The 15153-nt window shown below is 65.7% G+C and overlaps 1 protein-coding gene across 1 annotated transcript; it reads left to right on the top strand.

Moving 5' to 3' along the window:
• Positions 1 to 14991, top strand: NXPH4 (neurexophilin 4). Its single transcript, XM_030259535.4, has 2 exons — positions 1 to 103; positions 13429 to 14991. The coding sequence occupies exons 1-2, from the start codon at positions 53 to 55 to the stop codon at positions 14200 to 14202; spliced, it is 825 nt and encodes a 274-aa protein (XP_030115395.4). The 5' UTR covers positions 1 to 52; the 3' UTR covers positions 14203 to 14991.
• The last annotated feature ends 162 nt before the right edge of the window (positions 14992 to 15153 follow it).

Raw genomic sequence — 15153 nt, 5'->3', positions numbered from 1 at the left:
CGCCGCCCCTCACCGCCGCCGCCGCCGCCGCCGCCGCTCCCGGAGCCCCGCGATGCTCCGCCGCCGCCTGCCCCTGCTCGGGCCCGGGCTGCTGCTGCTGCAGGTACCGGGAATGCGGGACCCCCGGCCCCGCGAGCTGCCGCCGGCGCGGGGCGTGCGGGGGGGGCGCCGTTACCGGGCAGGGGGGCGATTACCGGGGGGGGGAGAAGTCGTGCACTTATTGGGGGCGTAGGAGAAATCCGGGGGAGGGGGCGTGGGGTCCTGGGGGGGGTCGTGCAGAGTGGGGGGCGCGGTTCGGGGGTGTCGTGCTTTGGGGGGGCTGTGGCAGTCACAGCGCGGTCGGTTTGGGGGGGGGGGGGAGTCGAGCAGACCCGGGGGGGGCAGAGGGGGTGAACGGGAGAGTTTTATGGGGGGAGGGGGGATACAGGGGTTGCATTTGGGGGTCCTGCCCCCCCAAACCGGGGCTGTCCCGGAGCTCGGGGGGAGTTGTGGTGTCGGGGGGAGGCTCGGGGGGTCCTGTCGCCGGTGAAGCCCCTCCAGTTTCCCCCCCCCCCCCCCAGCGCGGGAGGCGCCGTCTGGCAGGTGCGGGGGGGGGGGGGACAGCGAGACGGAGCCGTGCGTGAGCGTGGGGTGGCCACGCGTGGGTGGGTGGGACCCTCCGCCCGAGGGTCCCGCGGGGGGCTCGGGGGAGCCCTTGTCCCGCACCCCGCACCTGCAGCGCACCTGGGGAGGGGGGAGCAGGGGGACGACCCCACGGCGGCCGGGTCGGGGAGAGAGGGGGGTCCCCACGCAGGACTGGGGGGGCCCGGCTGTTCCCTGGTTGTGCCGAGGGCGTGAGCCCCAAAACCACCTGCAGAGGCGACGCCTCATTCTTGTCCCGACTCCCTTCGGGGGGGGCTCAGCCCTGCCGGGGGGCTTCTCCCACCCGCCCCATTCCCACCTCACCGAATACCCCCCAACCATGGGGAGGATGCACGGGGGTCTTGACCCCCCGGGCCAGGCCTGGGGGGCGGGAGGGACTTTGCCTGTCCCCCCCTTCACCGCTCTGTGGGAGCTGAGCAGCGGCTGCAGCCGCAGAGACCCCCCCCCAATGTCCCCCAGTCCCAGATACTTCCCAAGGCCACTCACCCCCCGTGTCCCCCCTCCGCCACCTCCTCCTGGAGCCCCTCGGGGGGCTACGGCTGCATCCCAGCCCAGCGCCGTGGTGGTCAGGAGGGGGGGATGGAGCCCCCCCAGCCCAGCCGGGGGGGTCGGGCTCATCACCCAGCAGATCTGATTTCCTGACACTCCATTTTTACTTTCCGTGTTTCATGAATAAAATCAAACGAGTCAATTCCCTCTCGGGAATTGGATGCACATCAGGGACCCCCCACCCACCGCCCCCTCCTGCACCACCCGACCCCCCCAAGGCAAAGGCTCCTGCAACTTGTCTCTCCCTGGCACGCTGCTCCCTGCGTGGGGAGGGGGAGACGCGTGTGGGGGTGGCTCGGCGTGACCCCCCCCTCCCCGTGTCCATCCATTGCGGAGCATCTGTCGGTGCTGGAGCTGCTTCAAGACAAATGGGTTTGTTTTGATGAAATCCGGAGCAGGGCGCTGCCCGGGCCCCCCCGCCCCTCCCACGCAGGCGGCGGTGCTGAGGGGGGGCACGGGGGGCTCAAAGGTGGGGGGCACGGGCACGGCCTGGGGCATGGGGTGGGCATGGGGTGGGCATGAGCCTCCTGCGCAGGGATTGCCCCGGGAGATGCCCTGAGCGCCGATCCCTCTGCGGTGGGGGGGTCCAGGACCCTCCCCCGCTCCCAGAGCTCCGGGAGGGGCTGGGCTCTGCCCACCCGTGTGCCCACCGGGTGCCAGGGAAGGGTGCCAGAGCCATTCCTGCCCCTCGGCTCCTTGGGCCTGCTGGGGAGAAACTTTGCCGCTCTCTTTTGGGGGTCAGGAGAGGGGTGGGTGGGCGGGGGGACCCCACTGGCCTCCCCCCGGCTCGGGTGGGCACCTCAAACTGGGGCTCCCAGTGCCACAGCCCAGCAGGACGGTGCTGGGGGCAAAGGAGCAGGGGGGGCTGCACCCCCACGTCCCTGTGGAGGAGTGAGGGACCCCCGGGGTGCGGGACCCTCAAGGTGTGGGACCCCCGCGCTGTCACCCCCCGTGCCGAGGGTTTGCTGGCGGTGCCAGCTGGGTGACGCTGGCGTGTCGGGATCAACCCCTGTGGCACGGACAAACTCTGCCAGCCCAGCGGGTGCCAGTTCCCACTGGGGGGGTGCAGCCCACCCCTCCCCAGCCCCCCAACCCTGCTGGCTGCTGTGCTGGCAGCGCTGGAACAGGCAGGGGGACGAGCCCACCTCCGATTGCGAGTGCCACCCTCCCCTCCCCGGCCTTTCCCCGGCTCCTGCGTTATTTTTATGCATCCCATTATTTTCTCTTCATTGAGCATTAAATCTTGGGGGTCCCTTCGGGTGGGGCCAGCCTGGCTCCCCGAGGCTGAGGGAGCCCCCAGGCACACCCAGGACCCTCGGCCTTGGATGGAGGAAGGGCCGTTCTCCCCACATCCCCCAGGGTCCCTGCGAGGCAGATGCCACCCTTAGCCCTGGGTACCCCACGCCCTGGCCATGGGGTGACCCCACCCAGTCCTGAGCAAGATTCAGCAGGGGAGGGATGAGCGATGCTGGCCCGGGGTTGGGCAGGAACCGGCTGGAACAGGCGAGAACGCCGGGATGGAGCCACGATGGGATGGCTGAGTGCCACGGCAGGACAGCAGGACCAGGACGGGGACAATGGTCTGTCCTTCCTCACCCTGCTCCAGCCCTGCTGCCTTTGCCAGAATGTGCCCCCCACCCCCTTCCCCGCGCCCCTGCCTCGGTTTCCCTCCTTCTTGGCACAGGCAGGTGAGGCAGCGGCTGTCTGTGAAGCACCTGGGTGCTGCTGGCAGCTTTTCCTTCTTGGATTAACCCTTCGCAGCAAAATGCCGCCTTGCTCTGGCAGTGGCGGTGCCAGCCGGAGCCTGGTGGCCCGGGATGCCAAACTCATCCACTTTGTCCCTTCCTTCGCCTCGCTGTCACCCAGCAGCTGTCCCCTGGCTGCTGGCTGACAGATGGCTTTGCTCTTAGCAGATGCCGCCAGCCCTTTCCACACAAGGACACCCCAATTCCCACCTCCCCAGCTCCCATTTTTAGGGGAAATCCACCCGGTTCGTGCCCCAGAGGCGGTGCACCGCATTTGGGGGCAGAGGAGAGGATGTGGGGTTCGGGTGGTGCTGCTGCAGCCGCCTCTGGCCGGGCATCCCCGGGGGTGCTGAGCTCCGGGGCCGGGCTGCAGCGGGCCGGTGCCCAGCCGGTGCCCGGTCGGTGCCCGCGGGGCCGGGATCGGTTCCGTGCATCCCCCGGGGCCGCTCCTGCGGCTCCCGGAGCCGCCCGCCGTTGCGGCGGGTGCTGTGTGCTCAGCATGGCTGAGCTAATCTATCGCCAAACAAACACACACTGTTATTCCGAAAGAAGGTTTCCAAGCGACTCATTTCCCTTTTTTTTTAATAACTCTTCCCTCTGGTGCCCTTTGCACCCCAAGCTGGGAGATTCAATAAGGCTGGAGCCTGGAGCGTGGCTGGCGCAGCCTCGGCGAGGAGGGGGAGCAGTGGCTGGGGAGGGGGGGCACCCAGGGGTGCCCTCCAGCCAGACCCACCCACCCCTGCGCTTCCCGGTGCCGATCTGGCTCCCAGCCGGGTCCGCTTTTATTGCTTTTTTCCCCCTCGCTCCTGTTTTTAATTGCCAGTTTTCCGCTGGGGACAGGCAGAGGTGGCCGAGCCGGGATGGGGGGCAAGACGGGCGCTCCCCCCCTGCTCCAGCAGCCCCCAGCTGAGCCCCCACCGCTAATCACACTCTTGCCAATTAACACTCCCGGATTAATGACTTTGCCCGCCCTTTCTGCATCCACAGCTCCTCCTCTCAAGGAGCCGAGGTCCCCGCGGCCGGTGGCCCAAGGGTGGGGAGGGGTCGCGCAGCGGAGCCCCCCCAGCCGCTGGCCTGGCCGGGCTCCAGCCTCGCCGCGGTGCCTGGCTCAGCCTCGGCGCTCGGGCGCTGGAGGGAAATGGCCCAGGAAAGATGAAGCTTCCTCTCCCGCCGCTTGGATTGCTGCTGAAGGAATAATCACATCCCCGTGGCCCCCACCCCTGCAGCCCCCCCGCCTTTTTCCCTTGTTGCAAAAGGAAAGTCATTGTGGAGGAACCGAGCAGGGACGCCAATCAATCCCAAATCAATCCCCAGCGCACCCCCGCTGGGCACAGACCCCGTGCGACCCCCGGGAGCGTCCCAGCTGCTGGGCTGATGGCACGGTGGGCTGGGGGAGACCCTCTCATTGTCCCCTCGGTCCCTGGTGTGCAGCAGGCAGAGCAAAGCCTCACCTGGCACCTGTGAGAGCCAGGCCTGGTGATGGGTGCTGATGGGTGATGGGTGATGATGGGTGATGGGTGATGATGGGTGATGGGTGCCCAGCGGGGCTGAATCCAGCCCTGGGGGGCACCAGGGGGGTCCCAGGGGGCTGCAGGGACACGCTGCCCCTGCTCCTGCTGGGAGCCAGCGCCTGGCTGCCGTGGGTCACGGTCCTTGTGACCCCAGAGGAGCTGCAGTCCCAGCGATGCCCTTGAGGGTCCCCAGCGCTTCTGGGGGTCTCTGGAGGGTCTCAATCCAAATCCACTGCCGGGGGGTGTGGGGGACAGCCGTGTCTTTGCTGCTGCCCCCCATTTCCTGGGGGAGCAGATCCCTGCTGGCACGGGGAACGTCGGGAGGAGATGTGCAGTGTGGGGCCGCAGGGATGGGGTCTCGCCATGGGGGCAGCCTGGCATTGTCCCCTCTCTGGTGACCTTCGCACTGGCCCTGGCTCATCCAGGCAGGTGGGGGGTTGGGGGGGGCTGGGAATGGGATTTATGATCCCGCCTGATACGATCTTATAAAATTTCCCGGGCACACTCGAAATTACATTTCCATAGCTCAGGAGCAGCGATCTCAGTGCGCGCCAATACCTGCCACTTTTATGGCTACATTTATTGCAATAATAAAGTGAAATGGTGAGGCAAGGGGTGGGGGTGCCCGGGGCGGGGAGCAGCCTGGCAGAAAGTGGGGGCTGCGTTGCTGAGGGCCTGGGGTCCCCCTGTTTTGGGGGGACTCGGGGGGGAGCTGCTGCCTCTCTGCTCTCATCTGCTGAGGAGCTGGAAGAGGGGCAGATGGAACCCCACACTCTGTTCTGCTGGGGGGAAACTGAGGCAGGGCCGAGGAGGGGGAACATCCTGGGGGGCATCCTGGCACTGGAGATGTGGCAGTGACGTGGGACCCGTCCCTGCTGGCTGTACTTCCTTGTCACCATCCTCGTGAGCCACCCGTGTCCCCACGTCCTGCTCGGAGCGACCGGGGGTGGCCAGGAGGAGCCCCCGCCCCAGTGACCCCCACAAGGAGCTGGAGCCCCCCGAAATCAAGGGGGTTCCAGGCCTGTTGGCCTCTGGTCAGCTCAGGGAGCTGCTGGGTGACAGATGCCCGAGAGCCACATGTCCCTGTCCCCCGCCGCCCCCGTGTCCCCTCTCTGCTGGCGGCTGCCCACCCGCCCGCACCCCCTCTCCCCCTCCCGCTCCGTTTATCTCCTGTTTTCCCATTCATTCCCTTTCTCCTCCAGCCCAATGAGTCACACAAGCCCCGAATCCTTTGCCTGCTGCCGTCTCCTCCCTTCTATTATATTTTTTCCTTTGCTCTTAACAGCACTTTCCTTTTTCACCCGTGAGGGGAGAGACTCGGATGTACATTCTGCCCGGCTCCCCCCATCCACCTCCCAGCTCCCACCTCACTGTGAAGCCCTTAAAAGTAATAAATAAATAAAACAAACGGCTGAGGAAAGAAAAGGCAGGAAACGAGTGACAGGGAAAAGGAACCAAAACGAAAGAAAGAAGGAGGAGGGAGAAAAAAAGTCCTACTCGGGCTATGAAATATTTATTAGCCAGCGCGTGCCGAGCGCGTTAATAAAGCTGCAGCATTTGCATATTTTTTTCTGTCGGCGAGGAGCGAGGTGTCTGTTTGGGGGGTGAAGGAACAGCTGATCCAAAGCTGATCCCAACCCGGCCCCGTGCGGGTCATGGCTCTGCTGAGGGGACACCGGGCCTTGGGCACGGCAGCGTCACCGGGACTGGGAGCTCAGCCCGGGGCTGGAGGCACCCAAAGGTGGGGTTGGTGGGTGGGTGGGTTGGTGGATTTGGCTGGAGTTGGTGGATTTGGTGGATTTGGTAGGTTTGGTTTTGGTGAGCTCATCCAGGCTCTCCTCTGGCTGAGGAGACGCTGGTGTCAGATTGGTGCTGGGGATCCTGATCCCAGAGCTGGGGTGCCTGGCCAGTGTGAGGGGTGCCCATCCAGTGTTGGGGGACCCCTTCCCGCTGCAGGGCCTGCCTATTCTGCTGCTGGGGTGCCCATGTTGGTGTTGGGGGTGCCCACCCTGCTGTTGGGGGTGCCCATGCTGCTGTTGGGGGTGCCCATCCAGTGTTGGGGGACCCCTCCGCTGCAGGGCCTGCCTATTCTGCTGCTGGGGTGCCCATGTTGGTGTTGGGGGTGCCCACCCTGCTGTTGGGGGTGCCCATGCTGCTGTTGGGGGTGCCCATCATGGTGCAGGGGGTGCCCATGCTGCTGTTGGGGGTGCCCATGATGGTGCAGGGGGTGCCATGCTCTCCTGCCCACCACCCTGGTGGGGGTTGTGGCTGCAGCAGCACAGAAGGGGCAGAGGAAGGACCAAGGGAGCCCTGAGGGGCTCTCGCTGAGCTCCTCTCCAGGCAGGACCCATCCAGCCACCACCGTGAATTGTCCCTGCATGTCACCTCTTCCCCTGTCCCTTTGTCCTTGATCCCTTGCCAGCATCCCCGCCTGCAGCCAGCCCAGGGAGGGCCCAGGTGCCACATCCCAGGGAGGGCCCAGGTGCCACATCCCCGGTGCCCCCAGCCCAGGGGTGCCCTGCAGCTCATCACTCCTTTGCCCTGGCACCGAGCGCTCCCCAGGACGGTCTCTTGCAGCTCAGGGTGGCAGCCACGCCCTGCACATCTGGTAGGGATGGGGACAGCGATGGGGACAGGAACCAGCTGGCAGAGGGGATGGGGACAGGCTGGTGGCATTGATGGGGACAGGCTGGCAGTGGGGATGGGGACAGGCTGGCAGTGGGGATGGGGACAGGCTGGGTGTAGGGATGGGGACAGGCTGGCAGTGGGGATGGGGACAGGCTGGTGGCATTGATAGGGACAGGCTGGCAGTGGGGATGGGGACAGGCTGGCAGTGGGGACGGGCACGGGCACACAGGGGGCACGGGAACGCATCACCCAGGATGCTCTGTGCATGTGCGTGTCACCCTGTGTGTGTCACCACATGTGTCATCATGTGTGTGTCACCATGTGCGTGTCACCGTGCGTGTCACCATGTGCATGTCACCCTGTGTGTGTCACCACATGTGTCATCATGTGTGTGTCACCATTTGCATGTCATCCTGTGTCACCACACATCTCACCATGTGTGTGTCACCCTGTGTTTGTCACCACACATGTCACCATGTGCGTCACCCTGTGTGTGTCATCATGTGTGTGTCACCATGTGCGTGTCGCTCTGTGTGCGTCACCACATGTGTCACCATTTGCGTGTCATCATTTGCGTGTCATCCTGTGTCATCACCCATGTCACCCCGTGTGTCACCACACGTGTCACCGTTTGCGTGTCACCCTGTGTCATCACCCATGTCACCCCGTGTGTGTCATCATGTGTGTGTCACCGTTTGCATGTCACCCTGTGTCATCACACATGTCACCATGTGCGTCACCATGTGTGTGTCATCATGTGCGTGTCACCATTTGCGTGTCACCCTGTGTCATCACCCATGTCACCCCGTGTGTGTCACCACACGTGTCACCGTTTGCGTGTCACCCTGTGTCATCACCCGTGTCACCCCGTGTGTGTCGCCACACGTGTCGCCGTGCTCGTGCACACAGCTGTGAGGTGCTCGCAGGGCCATGCAGGACACGCGGAGCTGTTCATGCGTGCCCGGCTGCATGTGCAGCAGCGCATGTGTTCGCAGCACTCGCCGCCATTCGTTGCATTCCTCGGGCACACGGGTGGGCACCCACCTGCAGCACCCATGGGTGCTCAGGCTCACCCAGAGCCTCGGGAGCAGCCCCGCTGTGGCTCCCCGCGCTTCCTCGCCCACACGGGCACGCCTGGGCACGCCGGGTGCTCCCGCAGCCCCGCGGAGCGCGGCGCAGCACCGCAGCAGCGCATTAGCACCCATGCAGCGCCGGGAGATAAATGGGAGCTGTCAGAGGCACCTTGTTTGCTGCTAACCTTTGGAAATGCCACGGCGCCCCGGGCTGCGCCTGCCGGGGGGAGCGGGCCCGCGGGGATTGTCGCTCACCACCTCCAATTAATCTCCTGGCGCTAACGAAGGCGGCGGGGTGACAGGGGAGAGGGTGGGATGACCCTGTGCCCATGGGGAGAGCAGGAGAACCCCGAGCAGTGGAGCAGTGTACGTGCTGCTGGGGACCCTGCCGAGGTGTGGGGACAGGACGGGGACAGGATGGGGACAGGATGGGGACAGGGATGGGGACAGGATGGGGACAGGGATGGGGACAGGATGGGGACAGGGATGGTGGTAATAATGGGGACAGGGTGGTGGCATTAATGGGGACAGTGTGATGGTGGCATTAATGGGGACAGGGTGGTGGTAATAATGGGGACAGGGTGGTGGCATTAATGGGGACAGGGTGGTGGCATTAATGGGGACAGCGTGATGGTGGCATTAATGGGGACAGGCTGGTGGTGGGCATGGAGACAGACTGGCCTTGGGGACAGGGACAGGCTGGCCGTAGGAATGGAAATAGGTTGGCAGCAGAGATGGGGACACGCCTGGGCCAGCGACAGGCTGGTGGTGGAGATGAGACCTTTGCTGGGGGTGTTGGGGAGCTCTGCTCCTCCCTCAGTACTGGCAGGGCTGTTCAGCCTCGGGTCCGTACCCCATCCTTCCCACCCCTCTCTGGGGGTGCTGGAGCTCATCCCAACCCACACCGGAGCAGCCAGGCCCCCTGTCCCCCCCTCTCTGCTCCTCTCCCCTCCACCAAGGTGACCGAGGGTCTCGGGGGAGCAGCTGACGGCGCTTGGCCCCAGCAGCAAATGGGATGTGAGTGGCCATCACTGCCGGGCCTGACAAACCAAATTGATGCCGGCACCACCGAGAGCCTTCCCGGTCCCTCTGCAGCTGCCTCCAGCCCTTCCCGGTCCCTCTGCAGCCGCCTCCAGCCCTTCCCGGTCCCTCTGCAGCCGCCTCCAGCCCTTCCCGGTCCCTCTGCAGCCGCCTCCAGCCCTTCCCGGTCCTTCTGCAGCTGCCTCCAGCCCTTCTTGGTCCTTCTCAGCCGCCTCCATCCCTTCTTGGTCCTTCTTCAGCTGCCTCCAGCCCTTCCCGGTCCCTTCCCGCATCCTGGCCCGGCTCCCCGCGCTGCCCGGGGGTGGCACACGGTGCCCGCAGCCCCCCACGGCTACAGACGGGCACACGAGGGGCTTGGGAGCAGCTGAACCGTGGGATGATGCTGTGGGGATCCGGATGAGGATGAGGAGGAGCACAGGGAAGGGGATGAGGAGGGGAGCAGCAGGGATGTGCAGACCCAGTGGTGCATGTGACAGTGAAAAACAACCATCTCAGGTAACCCGTGTGGCAGCAGAGCTCCTCACGCCACAGAGCCTGGCACGACCCTGCCTGGCACCGGCCACGACTCCTGGGGAGAGCAGGGCAGGAGGGGTCAGCACTGGGACCCCCCTGTGCCCCCACAATGCACGTCCAGGGGGTTCAGGGGCATGTCCAGGGGGTTCAGGGGCACATCCAGGGGGTTCAGGGGCACGTCCAGGGGGTTCAGGGGCACATCCAGGGGGTTCAGCGGCATGTCCAGGGGGTTCAGGGGTGCATTCAGGGGGTTCAGGGGTATGTCCAGGGGGTTCAGGGGCACATCCAGGGGGTTCAGGGGCACTCCAGAGGGTTCAGGGGCACATCCAGGGGGTTCAGGGGCACATCCAGGGGGTTCAGGGGCACATCCAGAGGGTTCAGGGACATGTCCAGGGGGTTCAGGGGCACATCCAGGGGGTTCAGGGGCACGTCCAGGGGGTTCAGGGGCACATCCAGAGGGTTCAGGGACACGTCCAGGGGGTTCAGGGGCACGTCCAGGGGGTTCAGGGACACATCCAGGGGGTTCAGGGGCACATCCAGGGGGTTCAGGGGCACATCCAGAGGGTTCAGGGACACGTCCAGGGGGTTCAGGGGCATGTCCAGGGGGTTCAGGGGCACTCCAAGGGGTTCAGGGGCACTCCAAGGGGTTCAGGGGTATGTCCAGGAGGTTCAGGGGCACATCCAGGGGGTTCAGGGGCACGTCCAGGGGGTTCAGGGGCACGTCCAGAGGGTTCAGGGGCCCGTGTGTGCGGCTGCACCCCTATGGCACAGCAGCAGCATTAATATTTACCGCGAGCTGTTCGGGACCTGCCCTGAATGCCGAGAGCGCTGCCGGGGCGCGGGAGGTGCCCTTGGCTCCCCTCGGCGCTGCCGTGGCCGCAGCTCATCCCGGGCCCCGCCGATCCCCGCGGGCTCGGAGCCCCCCGGGCAGCGGAGGGTCCCCCCGCGATCGATCGGGCTGGCTGCAGCGCTGCCCTGCCCTGCTCTGCAATTCCCTTTCATCCCCCGCTCCCCCAGCAGCTCCTGCCCAGGGACTGGAGGGGTTGGGGGGCTGCTGCCAATCCCGCAGGGGCTGGGGTGCCTCTAGTCCTGCAGGAGTGGGGGATGTTTGCTCTGTCTGTGCCCGGACTATGCCCCCCAGCGCCCGGCTCTGTCCCGTGCCAGCCTGGCCGGGGCATCCGCAGCCCCAGGAGCGCAGCAGGCGCTGCCAGTGTCTGTGCCCCTCTGCTGCCAGTGTCTGTCCCCCTCTGCTGCCAGTGTCTGTCCCCCTCTGCTGCCACTGCGTCCCCTCCCACTGCCTGCCCATCCCTGTCCCATCCCTGTCCCTTCCCTTCCCTTCCCTTCCCTTCCCTTCCCTTCCCTTCCCTTCCCTTCCCTTCCCTTCCCTTCCCTTCCCTTCCCTTCCCTTCCCTTCCCTTCCCTTCCCTTCCCTTCCCTTCCCTTCCCTTCCCTTCCCTTCCCTTCCCTTCCCTTCCCTTCCCTTCCCTTCCCTTCCCTTCCCTTCCCTTCCCTTCCCTTCCCTTCCCTTCCCTTCCCTTCCCTGTCCCTCCAGCGATTCCCATCGCAGCCTCTTCCAATCCAACCCCATCACCCCCCTCACCCTTCACGGAGTCACGGAGAGGGGGGATGGAAAGGGAAACTGAGGCAGGGGAGGAAGGGCAGAGGCACCTGCGGCACTGCTGGGGCCCGGCCTTGGCTCCCCGCCCTGGCTGAGGTGGAAATCCAGTGCAGAGCTCGGAAAGCTCCAGAAATCCGTGCTGGCGGTGGGGGCTCGGCAGGATGTGCTGCTGTGCGTGTTCCCCGTGGGCTGCAGCCCCCTCACCGTGGGTGCAGAAGGATTTGGGGGGCTCCCAGCTGAGGGGTCTCAGTGGGGTGTGAGGGGTCCCAAGGCTGACGGATGCAGAGACAGAGCAGAGTTGGGGTGCGGACACCGCCCCTCTCCCAAAACCGCAGCTCCCTGGGCTGGGGGTGCCCCTCTCCCCTCGTTATCTCCCCACCCCGGCCCTGCCCCCCGCTCCGGCTGGCGAAGGCGCCCGGCTTTGAAGCTGCACTGAAATATAGATAAGGGCGAAGGCAGCAGCCGAGCTGGGAAAGAGCCGGGGGGAGCGGGGGGCTGGCCGGGCTGGGGGTGCAGGGCTGAGCTGCAGCTCTGCACCGCTCACCCTGACCCCCCTTCGACGGGCTGAAACCCCCCAAATCCCCTTCCCACGGACGTGGTGGGGCTGCACGCCCTGCCCAGGGTTCCTGTGGTGCAGCACAACCAGAGCAGATTTAGGAGTCAGTTTGGGGGATCCCAGGGATGGATCTGATGGAGCCGGGGTTCCCCTGCTCAGGGTTCCTCTGGTGCAGCACAACCAGAGCAGATTTAGGAGCTCAGCTCGGGGGATCCCAGGGATGGATCTGATGGAGCCTCTGGCTCGGCAGAAGGTGTGGAGGTCCCTGCCTGCACCCCCCTCGTGCTGCTGCTCCATCTCTGCAGGGAGACCCTGCCCTGAGACAGACCCAGCCATGGAGGAGGGGCCGGGGGGGCTCACCCCTCTCTGGTGGGGCTCATGGCACCCCTGCCATTCCCAGTGGGGATCGTTCCCAAGCAGGAGACGGCATTGAGCCATTCTGTAGGGTGAGTGATGCCAGGATGAGCCCCCAGCAATGACAGGAGCCACTCTCTGGGCCTGCCTCACCTTCCCGTGAGAGCGCAGCCCCCCACGCTCCCCCCAGCCCCTCCAGCTGGTGCCCCCGCTCACCACCCCCTCCCCACTCCCCCTCCCCGCTCCTCCCGGGATCCAGGTCACACAGAGCAGCCAAGGCCCTGCCAGCTCAGGGTGACAATGATTGACGAGGCCGGGGCTGGCCGAGCGTGCCAGAGCAGCTGGCAGGGCAGGAGGGCACAGCGGGCACGGCAGGGCAGCAGGATGAGGGATGGGGGCACGGGGGGCAGCTGGGCAGGGGGATGAGGGACAGGGAGACGTGTCAGAGTTGAGGTCCCAGGCTAGGGGGGTCGGCATCTGGCTCTGCTCGCTGGGGTCCGTCCCGGCAGATGAGCGGGGAGCCCCGGGAAGGGGCTGGTGAGGTGCCAGCCCTGCTGCTGCTGGTGCCAGGAGGAGGAGGAGGAGGAGGTGGGAGGATGAGGAGGGTGCAGGCAGAGGGATGAGGAGGGTGAAGGCAAAGGGATGAGCAGGGTGCACACAGGAGGATGAAGAGGGTGAAGACAAAGGGATGAGCAGGGTGGACACAGGAGGATGAGGAGGGAGCACACAGGAGAATGAGGAGGGAGCAGGCAGAGGATGAGGAGGGTGCACACAGGAGGATGAGGAGGGTGCACAGAGGAAGATGAGGAGGGTGCACACAGGAGGATGAGGAGGGTGCACAGAGGAAGATGAGGAGGGTGCACACAGGAGGATGAGGAGGGTGCACACAGGAGGATGAGGAGGGAGCACACAGGAGGATGAGGAGGGTGAAGGTAAAGGGATGAGCAGGGTGCACACAGGAGGATGAGGAGGGTGAAGGCAGAGGATGAGGAGGGTGCACACAGGAGGATGAGGAGGGAGCAGGCAGAGGATGAGGAGGGTGAAGGCAAAGGGATGAGCAGGGTGCACACAGGAGGAGGATGAGCAGGGTGCACACAGGAGGATGAGGAGGGTGCACACAGGAGGATGAGGAGGGAGCAGACAGAGGATGAGGAAGGCCACAGGCACAGCTCACGCCCTCTCCGCCCTCTCCCCCCAGACGGTGTGTGCTGGCGGTCACATCCCCAAAACCTTGGGGTACCTGGAGATGGGCACCTCGGGCCTCCTCAAGGATGTCCCCTACGGCACCCTGAAGCCCCCAGCGCTGGAGCCCGGGCGGCTGATCCCGGCAGAGCCCGCCCGGGGCGCGGGGGCACCGGCGGGCACCGGCCGGAGCCCCTGGGACTGGCAGAAGAACCAGACAACCGGGGAGCTGCTGAGCCCCCGCGCCCACCGCAAGCCCACCCTCAAATCGAGCCGCAGCAAGAAGATTTTCGGTTGGGGCGACTTCTACTTCAACATCAAGACGCTCAAGTTCAGCCTCCTGGTGACGGGGAAAATCGTCGACCACATCAATGGCACCTTCAGCGTCTACTTCCGACACAACTCCTCCAGCCTGGGCAACGTCTCCGTCAGCATCGTGCCCCCCTCCAAGGCGGTGGGTTTCGAGGTGCTGGTGCCCGGCCCCCCAACTCTGCTGCAGCCAGCGCCCCCTCCCCAGCAGAGCACCCTGCCCGAGGGGCGCCCGGCCAAGGGGCTCAACTGCCACGTGGAGTACGAGAAGACGAACCGGGCGCGGAAGAACAAACCGTGTCTGTACGACCCGTCCAAGGTGTGCTTCAGCGAGCACACGCAGAGCCACGCGGCCTGGCTGTGCGCCAAGCCCTTCAAGGTCATCTGCATCTTCATCTCCTTCCTCAGCTTCGACTACAAGCTGGTGCAGAAGGTCTGTCCCGACTACAACTTCCAGCACGACAATCCCTACTTCGGCTGATGGCGCCGCGCCGGGGGGCGGTTGGGGACGTCACTTGGGGTCCCCTGGCACCCCCTCTTCGTCCCTCTGGGCTGGGTTGTGGGACAGCCGCTGCTGGGGGTCCTGGAGCCCACCCGATGCCGTCCCATCGCCGGGATTCTGTTGGTTCTGGGGGTTGCAGTTCCCATCCCCGCAGCAATGGGGTACAGGCGGTTCTGGGGGTCCCAGCCCCCCGCTGAGACCCCATCACTGAGTGCCCCACGCTGGGGTGGAGCCGGTGCTGAGGGTCCCATTCCCCCCCAGTGACATCCCATCGCTACAGCACTGGGGTAGGGCTGGTGCTGGGGGTCCTGGACCCCCACACAGAGACCCATCCCTGGGGTACACCTGATCCTGGGGGTCCCCTCCTCCCCTGAGACCCATCATTGGGGTACACCTGATCCTGGGGGTCCCCTCCTCCCCCTGAGACCCATCTTTGGGGTACACCTGATCCTGGGGGTCCCCTCCTCCCCTGAGACCCATCATTGGGGTACACCTGATCCTGGGGGTCCCCTCCTCCCCCTGAGACCCATCTTTGGGGTACACCTGATCCTGGGGGTCCCCTCCACCTCCTGAGACCCATAATTGGGGTACACCTCATCCTGGGGGTCCCCTCCTCCCCCTGAGACCCCATCACAGCAGCCCCCATTTTGGGGTACACCTGTTTTGGGGGGGTCCCAGCCCCCTGCCCCACTGACACCCCATCATTGCAGCACTGCCTGCGCTGGGAATCCTGGACCCCCACCCACTGAGACCCCCCCAGACCCACTGAGACCCCCCCAGACCCACTGAGACCCCCCCACCCCTGGGACCCCCCCCACCCACTGAAACTCCATCCCCCCCCCACCCATTGGGTGTAACTGGTGCTGGGGTCCCGGCCCCACCCCCCGAGACCCCCCCCCACCCCCTGGGGCCCCCCCCCCACCCCCTGAG

Source organism: Taeniopygia guttata, chromosome 29 (genome assembly GCF_048771995.1).
Source record: "Taeniopygia guttata chromosome 29, bTaeGut7.mat, whole genome shotgun sequence".
NCBI classification, from domain to species: Eukaryota; Metazoa; Chordata; class Aves; order Passeriformes; family Estrildidae; genus Taeniopygia; species Taeniopygia guttata.
Note: the sequence above shows the minus strand (reverse complement) of the source record. Positions and strands in the feature narration are given on the sequence as shown.